This window comes from Cydia amplana, chromosome 12 (assembly GCF_948474715.1).
Source record: "Cydia amplana chromosome 12, ilCydAmpl1.1, whole genome shotgun sequence".
NCBI lineage: Eukaryota > Metazoa > Arthropoda > Insecta > Lepidoptera > Tortricidae > Cydia > Cydia amplana.
In genome coordinates, this window is record NC_086080.1 from 11,233,484 (window position 1) to 11,252,310 (window position 18,827).

At 36.3% G+C, this 18,827-nt stretch overlaps 1 protein-coding gene across 1 annotated transcript in view; it reads right to left on the reverse strand.

Moving 5' to 3' along the window:
• Positions 1 to 18,335, reverse strand: part of LOC134653000 (G protein-coupled receptor kinase 1) — a 75,184-nt gene extending 56,849 nt beyond the window's left edge. The window contains exons 1-2 of the mRNA XM_063508272.1: positions 17,842 to 18,335; positions 8,290 to 8,366 (exon numbers count right to left, since the gene is read on the reverse strand). Of these exons, the coding sequence (XP_063364342.1) occupies positions 8,290 to 8,366; positions 17,842 to 17,954 (190 nt within the window). The 5' untranslated portion in view covers positions 17,955 to 18,335. The remainder of the gene's footprint in view (positions 1 to 8,289; positions 8,367 to 17,841) is intronic.
• Between the last annotated feature and the right edge of the window lie 492 nt (positions 18,336 to 18,827).

An 18,827-nucleotide genomic window follows, 5' to 3' on the forward strand; every position in this document is an offset into this window, starting at 1 on the left:
GAATATAAACTTCTCTCGAGATCAATCTCGTAATCCGAACGCATGAGTTTTAGCCGTAGCTCAGCTGGCTTACGGAGGCATCTTAGCGTCGTGTTCGCGTTTTACAAAATGTCCGCTGTGTTGTGCTTACGAGTATTACTTTCATCTTAGTCGTTACTTTCATACTCTTACTCATTCTTATTTGTAAAGTCATTTTACACGTCATGATAGAAAAATATAATATATAGTAACACTAGGAAGCATAGCTGAAGGTACTGACTGACTACAGGTGACTCTTGTGGGATGTTTCCAGAAAGCTTCTTTCTTCACCTTTATGCAAAGTAGCGGAGACAAAGAAGTCCATAAAAAAAGCTTTCATACGATCAGACAAAACTTACCTACTATATCCGTACATCTGTATTTATCATGAATGTATTTACAAAATTCAAAATTACTAAAGTTATCGTGTACAAAGTTACAAACTATCAAACATCATAAAAATTTCGAAATGCAGGGACGTACTGCCCCCTAGCCAGCAATGTTTTCCGAGTTGAATACTGTAACAACTTCGCTCGCTAGTTCAATTAGGGTATTCGAATATGTCTTAAAGATTGTAGGTAATATATCAGGCATCGGTATCATTTTGGCATTCAATTTCCGCCACATCTCTAATGAATAACAGACAGTATGCAGTTCTTCCATATCTATTAACCTGATGGTTTTATCATACAGGATGGTGTTAATTTATGAGACCATTTCTGCTTGGACCAAGCGGAGGGAAGTGGCTAGTAAACCATTAAACATTATACTTACCTGCAGACCAGTAGTCAAGGGAAACATACATACATAACGTGAACCTGTGTAGCAATTTCAATGAAACAAATTCTAAGTTCAAACGTACGTTCGACAAACAATCTCTTCCGAGCGTGGCTATCTCCATTGAATCACTGCTTTGTAATTGCCAATACAAAAGTGGACGAGTTCAGTCCACGTTGTTGAAACACTCAGACGTAAATCGTTCAAGATGAAAAGAGCGACTCAAAGGGCCCTCCTGTTTACACAGACCGTACGAGCTAGGATGTTGTTCGTATCGCCTCAGGGAAACCAGGAAAGTGAAGAAACGCGTGCATCTAGCCCAGTTCTCTCTTCGATATAAATAGGTAGATGATAGAACGTCAGAAACACGAGGTTTTATGCATTTACGCGGTCATTCATTTAACTTCAAGAATGTCAAGACTTAAAAATAATCAGTCAGTTGACAATCAAACAAAAAAAAACAAAACTATCGAGAATACAGGTTCATGTATTATAGTGCGTCAAGCTAATCTTGTCAGTAGCAATGTACTGCAAATTAAAGTAGGGTAACACCATGTAACACTCAAAGAGCATAATTGCGCTAAGAAAAGCAGCAATGTACATCGAACCAAAACGTATTTATTTTTCCGCCCTTCATACGTCAGTTCGAGTGAATTATCATAACCTCAAATTTTAGTAATGTTTACCGTCAACGAGCATGATTGTACATTGTAGGCACCTTAGCTTTGCTTGAGGTCATGCATAATCTTGGTATTTATTAAATATTAAATACTATTTAATGGTGACAGCAGAAATTTCTCTTGAAATAGAAACGATTCAGAATGTAAACAATAAGATGATGGCTGTCATTCACGATCCACATTCCACAGATAACACACAGATGACACGCGATTTTGGAATTATTCGAACACAGTGTTGCTAACCCGCGATTTTTCAAATTTGCCGCCGTTTACTACTGACAAGATTTGGTTGATCCAGTATATTTGTGTTTCCATGTACATTTATTCTGAGGTTGTGCAATAAAGAGGATTTGTATTGTATTGTATTGTAACCCTTTTTTTAAACGAGTTAAATGAAAGATTTTCATACCTCTTCGATGGCCACCTTTGAACTGATGGCCTCGAGACCTCAAACGACAGCATAATTGGAGATCACACGAGTTGTCATGAAAGGAATCGAGAGGTCAGACCGCAGTGTCATAGGCGAAGAACCCACGTAGCGGTGGCACCGGTGCACCGCGCGGCACGGCGGTGCCACGTCGCTACGGGGGTTCTTCGCCTCATGCATATTGTCGTGCGATGTATGGCCTCCTGGTTACCTTGAGGCAATCAGTTCGGGAGGCATTAGCAATCATAGCTCTGGGGCACTACCTATCGCAATCGACGATGGATCAATGATTGTTGGTTTTTTGCCCTCAGTACCTACGTGCTTGTTTGTACATATTTACGGCTCTGTAAATATAGTCATTAGTAATCTTTGGTAGGATACTTTGAGATTACAGTCGAGACAATGAAAAATATATTATAGAATAGTACATTATTGCAGAGGCCGGGAAAGGGCAATTCGTGGATGAGTTTCGATTTTGTCGGACGACGCGAAGCGGAGTCCGACAAAGAAGACGAATCCACGAATTGCTATTCCTGCCGAGGCATATATAGTGCTTTTCTCCAAACATGCGAGGAAATAAGGTAAAATAATAATTATTTAAGCATCAAGCATCACTCAAATCGAACCTTCACATCAAAAATGTCAAAAACAATTTCCCTCTTTAATTAATTTTTAAAAGTTAAGGGTACAAACTTATCCTGCCAGTCAGTACCATTCAATATTCGTTCATTCAATATATTGTGCAATATAGTTGGTCAAACCAATTTGTCAGTCAGTAAGAACTATACCCATCTTTTACTTTTGGGTGCTAGTACTAGTGTAAGACAAAGATAGTATGATTCTCTCTGTCTATGTTTGAAATGAGAAAGTCCTTTGACAAACTATATAAGCTTTATGAACACGGATGAGATCCTTAAAAAAATATAAAAATAATCTTTGATTTTATTAAGCAGTATTCGCACGATAATACACGAGCACAACGGTCTTCTAAGAACGAGACAAGTAAGGTGGTTTATCTTACTATCTCACTCTATCCTATAGCTTGAAATGATAGCTAATCGAGTCGTGTAGACGCGGCTCGCGGCTATAATAATTGGCTGTTTGCGTTTTTTATTTTTAAAAAGTAAAAAACACTACAGTAATAAGTTATTACTGTAGTGTTTTTTTCATTCCCGTCCGCTAGAACAGGACAGCGATAGTTTGATTTTTTTTAATAGAGTTTGACAATAACGAAGAACATCCCGTACTATTTTTGCTACAATAAGGTGAACATTTCCGAGCATATTGGAGAAAAATAGTATTTTGCGTTCGTTGACCTTGGGCCCGTTTCTTAAAAGCTTGTAACTTGTAATCGCTCCTCTACACGATGGGCCAGCGCCGGCCACTCCAAGGGACGCAGCCATGCGGTAGAATGAGATAGCAATATCACTTTCTCCCTCTAACGCATAAATGCGTCCCTTGGAGTGGCCGGCGCTGGCCCATCGTGTAGAGGAGCCATAATACAAGCGGATGTCACTTTTTGACAGCTTTTGTCAGAAAGGGACTTCCGCTTGTATTACAAGTTACAAGCTTTTGAAAAACGGGCCCCTTATCACAGACAATCATCATTCTAATAACTGAAGTTAGATCACTAAAACGGACCTTGATACTTCACGTGACATTCTTATTTCACAAAGATTATTATCATTTGATCATAATATTTGACGTTTACTGAGTTTAGAAACCATCAATTCAATACGTTCGTATACCTAGGTCATAGTTCACAAGTTACCGTACTTGCAAAGACTATTTAAAAATGTCTGACTGAAACGAGTCGACTCATTCACCTTTTCTTTAGAGAAGATACGAAAACTCCGGCTGTAAACGAACGCTGAATCTCTTTAGATATTAGATTTATTTAGGTTGATCAAATAATTTATCAAATTTTACCTGTTTATGTAAATCAATTCCGTGTTGGATTAGGTATACCTATGATGATGACCAATTTGATAGCTTAATACTTCCCACGCTCGTGTTCGGTTAAAGGTCGAACGATACCAGAGGCGTAATACATCAGCACGGCTTCAGCTGTGTAATATAAGATAACTAACCATACAATACAACAGGCGTGTGCATGCGCGTACAGGTAATAATATGAAGGTATAGTATAGTCGCCGGGCTACATAATGGGGTGTATTAAAAGATAAGAGAGATAGAAATAAGAAAGATAAGTGCGATCATAATGTTAACTTGCGTCGTCTTTAAGCTCCATCACCAGTGTTCGGCAAAGTTGGTGCCACACCGCGGTAATCCAGGTAGAAATGTTAGTATGGACATAACTCAAATGTCGCGATCTTGTTCGAAAAAGTATTAGAATATTGGGTGTTATTTATTGATATTGTTTCAATTTCCAGTATAAATTATAAGTTATACCTAGCTCTTATTTATTGCACCCGTGTTAAAATATAGTGTTGTTTAAAATATACTTATTTAAACTAAAGTGATAAAAATATCCCTTAAACGACTACCTGGCTTGTCGAAGGTCACTGTTAGATTTTCTATTGTTTGCGGCGTGCAACGAGTGCATAGTTGAAACTAGCCCGAAAGAGACGGCAAACAGTGTCCCTTTATTAGTTAATGCCATCGTTTTTTAGTTTAATGATAAGGAATTGGTTGAGAACCCATTTCCAATAGAAAATAAGTTTATTTATGCACCTCGGAACAAGTTCGCACGTTGTGATTTAAAGTTTATTTGCTCAGTTAAAGTTTATTGTAAAACGTTCACCTCTGTTCATTATTATACTGTAATATAAATTTATTTCATTAACTTATTAAAATTTTGTAGTAGGACGTAATACAACACGAATCCCGTGATTCCCGCGGCATATCCGTAGTAGCATAATGATTGAGGTCATTAACCCCGTGTGGCACCAACTTTGCCGAACACTGATCACGCATGTTGCATGTACAAGCGCCGCCTAACTTGCATGCATGATGCATCACATATACATACATCACCTACGTCTTACAGTTAAAAACGAGATGGAGATGAAAGCGCAACACGGCAACAGTGCCGCAGATATAGGTGAAAGTTCGCTACATTCTGCTCAAAGCGAATGTAACAAGAATGTATCGTCAGAAAGTACGAACCTAACCTACTAAGTAGCAAAATGTCACAGAGGGCATTAAGGAGCTTCCTTCCCGCTCGGGCGACGTCCATTAGATGACTGCTTGGCTATTATTACATATCGATAGTCAAATAATTGCCTCAGCCAATATAATTTTGATCTCTTGTTACGCAAAATTGTTATGGGTATAAAGGTCTCCGTTATATTGGTTTTCGTAGAGCGACTGCTTGGTCGGCAAGTAACAAGAATTTAGGGCCAGGGCTGTTATTAATGTACAGGCAAAAGATATTTCAACAAAATCCAGTATAAAAGTGACCTCTAAAACTGTAAAGACTATATGCATTCAAGAGTTACGTTTATATTGGTTCGCCTGGAGCTAATGTTTAGTTATGGGAGTATAGAGCACGAAGACGATCCATTAAGAACATCCAAAATAATACCTAACTATCTACGTAGTACACTAACGAGGGAAACGGTCGAACGGTACGGTAACTACTTGTTCTATTAACTGTACGTAAAAATTGCTTTTTTTTTTTAATTTTAAAATTATTACGCGCTGATTCGTAACCTATTTTTCATTAAAAAAGATGTAAGCGATTTGATGTTACTCTCTGGCTTATAGTTTGATATTGGATAACTTCGAATTAGAAACAAAACATGATGGAACATAGAAGTGTACGCCGTCGTAGGTAGTGCAGATGGCAAATCAGACGCAGCGCAAATCTATTTATAGCAAAATCTACTGATGAAAGGCTGAACCACATACTGCCTGCGTTGATTTGATACGTCCGCCCTCACCTATTGTTATTGTTATGGCGTGCAACTATTCATAAAAGAGTAGACCAATACGAGCAGCGGCGTTTAGAAGACCTGGATGATAAGCGCCATCTCCGTAAGACGCGACCGAAGCCCTCGTATACCTAATACACCTACAACTCAGCCGGCCAGCTCCATTGCGCACCATGTAATCGGATTTTCAAAACCATGTTTGGCTTTGCAAGTCATGTCAGAGCATTCCATGTTCCTGATTAATCAGTTGGAGGAGTCGCCATCGTCGGACACGGCGAGGAGGACTATATATATATTGTTATTGCATGGAATTTTATGTCAGTTTTCACATAGCTTGCGTGCCGGACCCTTCGCGTTGCGTTACTTAAACTTAAAACGGACACTAAAGATATAATTTGTTCATATACGCTGCGTAAAGTTCAAATCTTATTGTTTCCACAAGAAAGCAGAAAAATACTTGTAACAGGCGAACCAAACCGCTTTAAATCCGGTGTAAAATAATGATGGCGACGCTGATTAATCGACTGTTTAATTATAGCCTATTAAGGTCATATCGGTCGCTGGTATTAGATTCGGCTTATGATAGCATATACAAGGTGGCATAGAAATGATTATATTTACTCCGGCAATACAGGAAGTTCCAAGACTCATCTTAAAAGCATATCTTTGGCCAAACGTGACTGTAGGTACTTCTGTTAAGTGGTTAATTCACTTAACCTAACTTAACACATGATTCACAAGACTCAACCTGGCACATGATTTTAAAAACATTATTGTGTTCGTAGATTATTATTATAATGACATACTAATAAAAAACGCATAATTTAGGTAACCGATTTGCAAGACCGAAGACTTGTATGGAGCACTAAAAATAGAATAATACATTAATTATGGAATCTTGCAGATGTTAGCATTCTCAGATTAAAATCATGAATATTTCTGAAAACAAATAAAAATTGTTGAACAGTTGTGATTGGAGGATGAGACAATACCTGAGCTGCTCGTGCTCAATCGGTTCTCGGCATTTTTAGACGTATTTTAGGTAAACTTTAATGTGTTTCCTTCCGACGTCACGCTATATGTACTTGTACAAAATCATTTTTTATCTATCATGTAATTGGTGATACGGAGCATTGCTCATTACGCAGTTAATTATTATAAATAATGCGTATATAATAGGTAGGGATGTATTCGTAAACAATTGCGCAAAACTTTCCTCAACGTACACCTGCATTTTTTAGGGTTCCGTACCAAAAAGGTACAAAAGGAACCCTTATGGTCCGTCCGTCTGTCACATTGCTACCTACATATCTCGAGAACTACTTACAGAAGCTATAGATTTGAAATTTAGAATAGTTATGAACAACACTAACCCAAACACATTGGAAATGGATTTTTTTTATTTTCTTTTTATTAATTATGTTAAATGCCCAATATAAAGAGGGGGGGAGGGGGCAAAATTTCAAAGTCTAGTTACTAGTATTCAATAAACAATGCACCTAATGTTGTAGATATTCCTCGTACTTGCGTATTTACAATGAAACATCATAATTTTATTTTCTTAGTGACGTAAACAAACCGTACTGATATGGGTAAATGAGTATATTTACTTACTATTAACGCTATTACGCATTCATTGGAATGGAATCTTGAAAGAAGAAACTGTCAGTATTAAATAATATCGTATTAAATATATAAAATAAATAATTTTGTATTTTGTATCGGTATGTGGAACTATACAGTAACTCGGGTTATTTTAACCGACTTCAAAAAAAGAAGGTTATCATCAATTCAACTGCATTTATTTTTGTATGTATGTTACCTCAGAACCCCGTCCTTTCTGAAAGGATTTGGAAAATTATTGTTTGTTTATTTATAAAGTATATATTTTCACGTTTCGTTCCATTTTTGTCAAATCCAGTTCTTATGAAGGTATCCATGAGAAATTGAGAGAATTCCACAAATCTTATAGGAATTATCATGAACAAACCAAACATTTGCATTCAAATAAGCGCCATTTATGAAGTGCAACTGCTGATGCTAATGAAGACCGGAATGGAACACTTCACCGACGCGTATTTCATAAACGTAATTTATTTAAAAAAATTCATGGTTACATTCATATAAAACAAAGAATTAAAAATAGTGAAAGTTTACATGTGCCTGAACTAGGTATCCCTGTGTGTGGATGTAGGATTCATGATTTTCATGTATGGAGATTTACCTTCTGCGTTATGTTTGTTAAGTAAGAAGGGTTTTTAACTTTTTAAGGATCATTTGGGTCAAGGTCCAATTCTCCGGATTGGTTCCATGAGGAATTGAGGAGATAATATTATATGTAATCCTTTTTAAAAGTAAGGTTTTCTTTTTTCATAGAAAGTTCACATATTTGCCATGTCCGGTGCGTTTTTAGTTGCCACACCATCACATAATTACTTCGCACACAGCCAATACGTAACATACATACCTATATGTAAACACAAGTACTTACCTAATACTTGATTGAATATTTTGTCGAAATTTACTTCATTCTTCTTTTCCATATATTTGTGCATAACACTCCGTACACTGAAAAGAAAGAAAATGCATTACAATAGTTGTTTGTAATCTTGCATTACTTCTAGTTTGGGATGGAGATATTGCTATAAGGGCAAACGGTTAAATGTGGTTGCGGGATAAGTGTGACTGGCCTTCACAATGGGGCCTGTTCACACATTGATTAGTGTTTATTGCGAGTTCATACATATTTACGTATTAAATTTACCGTTTAAGATTGTAAAGTAACAAATTTTGTTTTCATGCGGCACTGACCCAGTGTATTGGCAACCTATAAATAATACTGGTGGCGTAGTAAGTAATACTGTAATAGCGTAGGAATATATAATGTGGTATATATTATCAAAGTTGTTTCAAGATACACAGCCCAAGTTCGGCGTTAGAGGATTCCGTAAGTTGCACTGCAACGCTGTCGACTTTTCGTTCATTTTCATTGAATTATGTAACCCAGTGGCCAGTGCTTTACGATAAGGTTAATTGGACATGATCCAATGTGACTTTTGGGTTACTTCTTAATAATGTAAACCGTGTAAATATATGATTTACATTTGGTATCTATTACGATCACCATACCTTACCAAAGATTTGATAACAATTACTTATCTACAGTACAGAATCATTGTAGGTGATACAACACAACATTATGTATTAAAAAATGTTTATGGTTCCCTAAAAATGCATTATTAGCAAGCAGCAGGTTAGCAAAAATCGAACTATTAATGGTAAAAACATTACCTTTCAATATAGTACATATATGACTGGACAGAATGTCAAAAAGTGGTGGAGATGGAGATGGTCACAAATGACTTTTCCCATGAGACCAAAATGACAGATATACCCTATAGAAAATCTCGCGTGATCAAAGTGAGTATGCGAAACGTATGGGGAGGTAATTTTTTCGTGATTTTTATATTTGACATATATGAAAAATCATCCTTTGTCCGATCAAAACATAACTGCTTTTCTTGGCCATTGATATTTAGACCGGATAACGCAATGAAATTGACGGACATTTTATATTTCATTCAATAATGCCTAACGCCGGCTTACGACCCTTCCAAATCGAAGTTAAACCGAGTTTGTAAACGTCATTGCTCGGGACATTACTTTTTCGTGTGTTTTATCGTGATCCAATAATCATAAAAGGGACGGAATAACGATTACTGTCCTTAATGGCTGATGTTACATTTATCCAGATAACTGTAAGTAGTGTACGCAAATCCTATACAGTAAGTTGAACTTACTTATATAAATACAACCACAACAACAGTATAAAACACAACAAATATAACAGTATACATAAAGTTCCAATCTAACCCGATACGTGATTTCACATGCCGGAATAGAGGAAAGTCGACCTAAACCAGCCTAAACTGCAATGATCGACATACTTTCTCAACCAACGACGCCAAATTGAACTGCGGGCTCAGCACGGTTCCATTTTTATCGACTATCACTATGCCCGTCACTTTCGCACTTACATACTTGTTAGAACGTGACAGGCATGGTGATAAACGATAAAAATGCGACCGTGCTACTAGGGCTGAAATGTTTATTTACATGATATCAAACAGCTGCAAAGGATGGCCCGTACATGTTGTGCTAACACTGGTTTGTCAAACATTAGCGCTTTGACAATCTAGTAGCAAGTGTAAAGCGTTATGTCGAATTTCCGTCCATAATTATAATATTTTATACTGCCTTGTGCATCTTGTTATATTCCCTGGTCTATGATATGTCTACACAAAGAGCGCATATGTAATTTACTTGATACTACCACCGTACACAACTACTGTAGGGTAAGTTATTTCGGGCAACCCACACAGTGCATTGTTTTCAAATAACTTCGTTATTTGCGACGAACACGGTCTCGGGTAGTCGTTTGCGTAAGCCAAGTTTTCCTACTGAATCAATACTAGACCAACATTTCTGTATTCTGGATGGCAACAGTATAACTCCGAGAGTGGGTACATTTAATACTTTAGGTAAACCTACGTATAAAAACGTAAAACTCCACAAAAAAAAACAATTCTTATTATCCTGGCCGTAAAATAGAGTTCATATTTTAGTGTTCTTTTATGGTTATCAACTCGGTCACTCACAGTAAGCAAATGGCAACTCAAAATTTACTTCCGCGGGTCAAACCGCATCAGACCGCTGATCAGATTTATCAGACTATTGAATCCCATCAAAAATCTAATAAAAATTGTTGGAAATGTGTTAATCTTGTTACTTATCCATTGTTTACAATAGGGAATTCCCTCCGTAGTAACCTTACTTAGGTTACTTTAGTACTTACGTAAAGGAAATACTTCAGGAGTTAAGGACACAAATAAAGCAGTTTTTTGATGGCTAAAACCAAAATCTGCAACCAGTTGGGTAGGTACCATGCTCAAATACCATACCATCCCATATAAAAAAGGGCGTGTGGCGACTATGTAAAACATTATAATCTGACTATGTAATATTACAATACAAAACGTAATCACGGTTCATATCCCGTTCGATATGTCTAGTGAAACTAAGCGTGAATCATTCAAAACTGTTATTATAATCTGGAATCTGATCATATTATGCTCTACCGCATCCTCCCGTGTCCTGAACTACAGGAAAAACAAATAAGAACCTCAAACCAAGCAGAACACATCCAACTGACCTACCAAGTCTGATGACCTATTTTCCACTCAAAGTAAAACTCATATTGCTCAATCCTATCTAGCTATACCTACGTACAGTTGACGTAAACGATATGTTTACATTTTTGCACCTTATTCCATTCCAACGTAAGATGACGAAGAATGTACACAAACACATTTGACTTCCAATCTACCTATTACCTATAATGTAACGGGATAGTTATTTATCATTTTTTAGTTTAACAATAGGTTTGTTTTCTGCTTTCCTCAACTTTTTCCGGTAAAACATTTACGATGAAACGGTATGTAGGAAAACGTTTGTTTAGCAGCACATAAGTACCTAATAAGTTCGTAATACGTAATTAAAATCCATTCATTCAGTATGGTGAAGCCAATTAGGTTTTAGTTCAGTGTTGAGCTCGATTTTGCTACGAATTACGACCTCATTGCAATTAGATTTATTGGGTAAAAAAGTTTTAATATTCTCGAATGCATATCATTTTGATATCAAAATGTAAGTTTTAATTAGCCTCCAAGATGGGGAGGGGTAAATAAATAATGCATTTGTGTGATGTAATAACTGATTAATAATCAGTGATTATATCAAATTACTAGCGATCCGCCCGGGCTTCGCACGGGTTAACAAATTACACATAAACCTTCCTCTTGAATCACTCTATCTATCTATTAAAAAGCGGCCAAGTGCGAGTCGGACTCGCCCATGAAGGGTTCCGTATTTAGGCGATTTAAGACGTATAAAAAAAAAACTACTTACTAGATCTCGTTCAAACCAATTTTCGGTGGAAGTTTACATGGTAATGTACATCATATATTTTTTTTAGAATTATCATTCTCTTATTTTAGAAGTTACAGGGGGGGGGGGACACACATTTTACCACTTTGGAAGTGTCTCTCGCGCAAACTATTCAGTTTAGAAAAAAATGATATTAGAAACCTCAATATCATTTTTGAAGACCTATCCATAGATACCCCACACGTATGGGTTTGATGAAAAAAAATTTTTTGAGTTTCAGTTCGAATGGGGAACCCCAAAAATGTATTGTTTTTTTTTCTATTTTTGTGTGAAAATCTTAATGCGGTTCACAGAATACATCTACTTACCAAGTTTCAACAGTATAGTTCTTATAGTTTCGGAGAAAAGTGGCTGTGACATACGGACGGACAGACAGACGGACAGACGGACAGACAGACAGACATGACGAATCTATAAGGGTTCCGTTTTTTGCCATTTGGCTACGGAACCCTAAAAACCGCATAATCCGTTGCATAGTTTTAAAGATCTACGTATACATACGGACAGACAGACAGCGGGAAGCGACTTTGTTTTATAGTATGTAGTGACAGTGATACTATGTGATGAACCCTAAACAGTAAACACGGCATAAGTAGAGACTTATAAAAGTAATAAACCTAAACCTAAAGTTACTTTTTAGGGTTCCGTAGCCAAATGGCAAAAAACGGAACCCTTATAGATTCGTCATGTCTGTCTGTCTGTCCGTCTGTCTGTCCGTCCGTATGTCACAGCCACTTTTCTCCGAAACTATAAGAACTATACTGTTGAAACTTGGTAAGTAGATGTATTCTGTGAACCGCATTAAGATTTTCACACAAAAATAGAAAAAAAACAATAAATTTTTGGGGTTCCCCATACTTCGAACTGAAACTCAAAAATTTTTTTTTCATCAAACCCATACGTGTGGGGTATCTATGGATAGGTCTTCAAAAATGATATTGAGGTTTCTAATATCATTTTTTTCTAAACTGAATAGTTTGCGCGAGAGACACTTCCAAAGTGGTAAAATGTGTGTCCCCCCTCCCCCCCCGTAACTTCTAAAATAAGAGAATGATAAAACTAAAAAAAATATATGATGTACATTACCATGTAAACTTCCACCGAAAATTGGTTTGAACGAGATCTAGTAAGTAGTTTTTTTTTTATACGTCATAAATCGCCTAAATACGGAACCCTTCATGGGCGAGTCCGACTCGCACTTGGCCGCTTTTATTTTATTTCTTGATCTTCTCAGTCATGTTCAATAAAATATTCTTTTAAATTGCTGTAAGTTTATTCTAGGCCTAGCTAACAAACTAACTATGGAAACTACTTACTGAGATCACCCTATTTCATTTAACGAACGGCATCTCCATCACCACGATTGAGTGTAAATGTTAATTGTTGTTAAGTGCTTAATGACTTCTTCGATTAGATATTTTATTAGTTAAATGGGTTTCATCGTCTCGAACTAGCTAACGGTTCTTCGTTTCATGATTCATAATGTTGATAAAACTGTTTTTTCAGGTATCTGTGTGCGTATTTCGACCCAGATTTCAAATCTTACATTCATTCATGGCTCATGTCGACATTCATTCATAGCTAGATGTACCTAGGTAGGTACGAATTATTACTACGATGTTTGCTAAGTATAAGGTTCGGTTTCGGCCACAAAATTGCCGTAGATTTCGGCCGCGCCGAATCTGTTTATTCGGTAGGGTCCGACCGAAAATGAAAAGAAGTCTAACCTTCGAATTCGGCATAAAATCTGGTTTCGGCCGGATACTACTATTACTACTATAGTGATGCCGACCGTACCTATTTATTTCGTGATCCCGCTTTTCTAAGGTTTGAGGATTCGAGAGCTCAATAGCAGTAATGAATCACACACAGCTTACTGTCGCCATGCTAGCGTGTCTAAATGAATAGGAACGACATGCGATCGTAAATCTGTTGTTCTAATAAGAGCGTGTGCGAAACGGTGCGGCAGTTTGAACCGCATAACCAAAGAATTTGACGGAGATTACACATGTAATCTCTTACCTACACTTTGAAACGCCACTCTAAACAACAACGCAATTTCCGAATAATTTGATTATTACCGCGGGGTTATATCCATATGATCCAAATGACCAATTTAAATTACTCAACTGACATTGACAACTGAAATTTTCGTTTTTTAGGGTTCCGTACCCAAAGGGTAAAAACGGGACCCTATTACTAAGACTCCGCTGTCCGTCCGTCCGTCCGTCTGTCACCAGGCTGTATCTCACGAACCGTGATAGCTAGACAGTTGAAATTTTCACAGATGATGTATTTCTGTTGCCGCTATAACAACAAATACTAAAAACAGAATAAAATAAAGATTTAAGTGGGGCTCCCATACAACGTGATTTTTGACCGAAGTTAAGCAACGTCGGGAGAGGTCAGTACTTGGATGGGTGACCGTTTTTTTGGTTGTTTGTTTTTGCTTGTTTTGCTCTATTTCGCTACACGGAACCCTCCGTGCGCGAGTCGGACTCGCACTTGGCCGGTTTTTTTGTTGATGGTGCGGAGCCCTCCGTGCGCGAGTCCGACTTGCACTTGGCCGGTTTTTTGTTTGAGTGGTGTATCTGTCATACTATGATGTAATCTGGAGGACCCGTATTTATAATTTTTTATATGTACATATATCTATTATGCGGTAAACAATGATTAATAGTTATACATTTTATTTTAGTTAAATATAGGTAAGTACCTGAGTATCTTGGCTACTTGAATTTCTTTTTTTAACTGTCAAATATTATGTAGGCATACATGAATGGGCAGATATTCTAATATGTAGATATAAACATGTGTTTTGTCATAGACAAATACAGTAAGACAAGAGTGCTCACTCCATACATCAGTTAGACTATTAATTTCAGTGTCTACATGTAGCATCGAGTAGCTGAACTATCAGTACTGCTACTTGACAATAGATGTAGCACCAACCGGAAAGTCTTATCTCAACAGCATAAGACTTTTCCGGTTGGTGCTACATCTATTGTCAAGTAGCAGTACTGATAGTTCCGCTACTCGATGCTAGATGCTAATAGTTTTTTTGGTACTAAAACTGATGTATGGAGTGAGCAATCTATGTATTTTTTTCTCTATGGTTTTGTATACATTTAACAACTTTCACAAGTAGCTGGTTTTTAGCTGGTTTATATATATTTGGGCATTATGTCATAACCTACTTCAGGGTAGCAAGTTTAATAGTGTATATTATATGAATTAGGTACAATTTCAGTAATGGTGTGCTTTCCTGCCCATTGTCGGCACGGGTCTTTGTAAATAAGATTGGCTACCCGAGCACATGAACAACTTCAACAGCATAGCTGGAGCAATTACCGTGGCCAAACTGGCCGGGATAGTATATATATAGGTGAATCAACTTCTTCTTGTCACTCATTGCCATGGTTACGTTCTCCTGGGTCACTCTTTAAAACTTGATTTTTAGGCATTTAAATTCACTAAACACGCTTTTTTGCGATACTTATAAACCCTTTCCATTGAGGGTCGTCTACCAAGCGTGTCAGAAGAAGGTGGTGTACAATGTCTTCTAACAAACTATGCTACTATTGTCTCTTGGCTGACCGGACAGAATAACAACAAGAAATAGCTGATCCACCCATATGGGTTAATACTTTACTTGTAAACACCAAAACTAAGCCAATTAGAACAAAATTATGGCTTGTAAAATAGGCTATTTGAAACGACATATCATAACAGAAGTGCTATCAAAGAGAGATAAGTGTGTTTGTATTATCATTGTGTACTAACCAAACAAGACCAGTGCTAAGACATTTATTGTTCTACCTATAGGCTAAAAGTTGGTATAGTGCATTAAGCCTTTTTAGGGTTCCGTAGCCAAATGGCAAAAAACGGAACCCTTATAGATTCGTCATGTCTGTCTGTCTGTCTGTCTGTCCGTCTGTCCGTCTGTCCGTCTGTCTGTCCGTCCGTATGTCACAGCCACTTTTCTCCGAAACTATAAGAACTATACTGTTGAAACTTGGTAAGTAGATGTATTCTGTGAACCGCATTAAGATTTTGACACAAAAATAGAAAAAAACAATAAATTTTTGGGGTTCCCCATACTTCGAACTGAAACTCAAAAATTTTTTTTTCATCAAACCCATACGTGTGGGGTATCTATGGATAGGTCTTCAAAAATGATATTGAGGTTTCTAATATCATTTTTTTCTAAACTGAATAGTTTGCGCGAGAGACACTTCCAAAGTGGTAAAATGTGTGTCCCCCCCCCTGTAACTTCTAAAATAAGAGAATGATAAAACTAAAAAAAATATATGATGTACATTACCATGTAAACTTCCACCGAAAATTGGTTTGAACGAGATCTAGTAAGTAGTTTTTTTTTATACGTCATAAATCGCCTAAATACGGAACCCTTCATGGGCGAGTCCGACTCGCACTTGGCCGCTTTTTTTTTCAATTTTGTCAGTGGAATCATAAATAGAAATGGGTTTATAAAAGAAGAATTAGTGTACTATAAAATAATGTTTCAGCCAAAAGTTTGGTTTCGGCCAAAAATCTCCCAAACTTTTCGGCCACGCTGAAACTATACTTTCGGTAGTGTCTGGCCGAATTTTCGATTTCGGCAGGTTTTGGCATAAAAGTCATGTTTTGGCCGAAACTAGAGCAACTAGGTTTTGGTTTCAGAAAAGTAAAAGTAAGTAAGTAAAGTAAGTAAGTAGAAAAAGGTCTAATTAAAAAAAGCTGAGTGTTACTATGACAATACTTTCCAATACTGCATAACCAGGGCTTTTTATAAGTGACACTATTCAACAAATAATTATCATAGGCACTCTAAAGCAATCTTTATTTTCATTAAAATAATAAATTAGTAAATAAGTTTGACATTTTCCATTTGTTTATAAACAACAATCTTAAAACCAACTCAAATATTTATTAAGTTTATAATTTTCAAATTGAAGTGATTGCATATAAGTTTTTCTCAATAATTTCACTTAATTATAAGTTTTAGTCACCAACTGTAATTTTCTTTAGTTCGATAACTTTAACTATGAAACAAATAACTGTTCAGACTGATTATAACAACATGAAAGGGACCAATTTTATTAATTATAGTATGAGTGTTATGACCAATAGTTGCTATAACCAATTAAATATTCATATTCAATACAGGACCTCAAAATTTTGTTATTATACCCGGTTTGTCACTATAAGTGATGTTGTTATAAAAAGTTTTCACTGTATCATAACCACAGAAGTTACATAGGTATGCCAAATTTTAGCCCAATCATACATGGGGAACAATTTTGCAAGATTTGTAGGTATAACTTAGGTCTCATGTTTTAGAAAATAAGATTCACTATTGGTCCGAGCAGTATAGTTGCCCACATACTTATTTTTTTACCACCCAGGTACTACCTCTAATTATATTGAATAATTTGGTTTAAGACAGGGGTCACCAAACTTTTTCACTAGAGGTCTAGTTTTTTTATTTTGATGTAGTTTTTAGTCTTTAACTAGTTTATTACTTTTATTTTACAACCTCCTCCTTCTATAAAAACTACTTTGTAATTCCTATCTTCATATAACTGACTAAACTTTTTCATAAGAATTTACTATCTTGATCATGACTCTTCAATGATTCATCACATCACTTCACAGAAAAGTAATGTCTTGCCTTGCTGGTATGCAGTTGTATATATCCCGATTGACAATGAAACACTAGTTAATGTTAGTAAACAACTATAGTTGTAATAATAACTATTTGGCTAGTAAATATTGTTCACCAATTTTGGTCTACATAAATGTTGTACTAGTACAGCTTTCTAATAAGATAACTAAATTTATTATGAAGCTTATAGGAATTTTATTTTAGGATTTTTATACTATAGATTCAACAATGTGTCTTGGTTCAAAATAGAGTTACAATTCAAACGTATTTTTTTGTAAACAATGATCCAGATGATAGACGTACAGCTACAACATGTAAACATACACCCTTCCGCTTCACCCAGTCAAGGAAACAGAAAGGAACTTTTACCTTGGGTCTGGTAAAACTATTTTTTTACTAGCTCGTGCTGCAGGAGTGCATTTCGACTTTTCCATAGCCATCAAGTAGCTGACGTCGGCCAGCACTGCTTCGAGGTCCGCCATTTTGAGAGTAGATTTATCGCCTTCACTAGAGAAAAACTAAACAACACTTCACAACACAAACACTGCCTGAATTACTCGCGTACCCAACGACAGTCATAACCTTCCACACACGACCACTGAACAGTTTTTCATTGAAACATTTGTTGATGAATGGTGACACATGCTGATCATTTACATTTTCGTTATTTATTCCACAAATCGACACAATAGCCAACACTGTTGTGTATATATCAAATGTTCTGTATTATTTGTGTTACACATTCGCGGTTTCCAGGCCTATTCCTGACAGAAAACCACAATCGCGATCGCGACAATTAATAATTTTGCCATCACCCGCCCGTCATCTCACAACTGACACGCACGATACCATCATTACCATCGTAATCATTCGGTCGAAGATCGCCCATTGCAATCATTTCATTCATTCGTTCAATAATCATTTCAAATTCGGTCAGGTCTTAAGCCAGTTGTACACCATCTGAGAAACTTATAGTTTTTCTTAAAACTTATTAATTTACCGGATCACATAAATAATGTGTTAAACCGACAGTTAATTTAAACTGAAACGCTGCGGTCAACATAAAAGCTTAGTTTTTAATTCTAGTTTCAAATTTTAGTTTGTAATTTTTATTTTAAGGCTTTTTATTATTTGTTTTAGTACTTAGTTTATTTTTAATTTTAGATTGTAATTTAATCGGTTGTGTCATGAATAAAATAAATCACATCAACGCATGGATAAAATCATGTAATGTCGTTGAAAAAGTAACATTATTTAAAAAAAAAATCTCGTCTTACATCGTTATCGTCTAAAATAATTATTCTCTTTCACATTATTTTTCTTTGTAAAAATTTCAGTTTTTTTTCTAGTTCTAG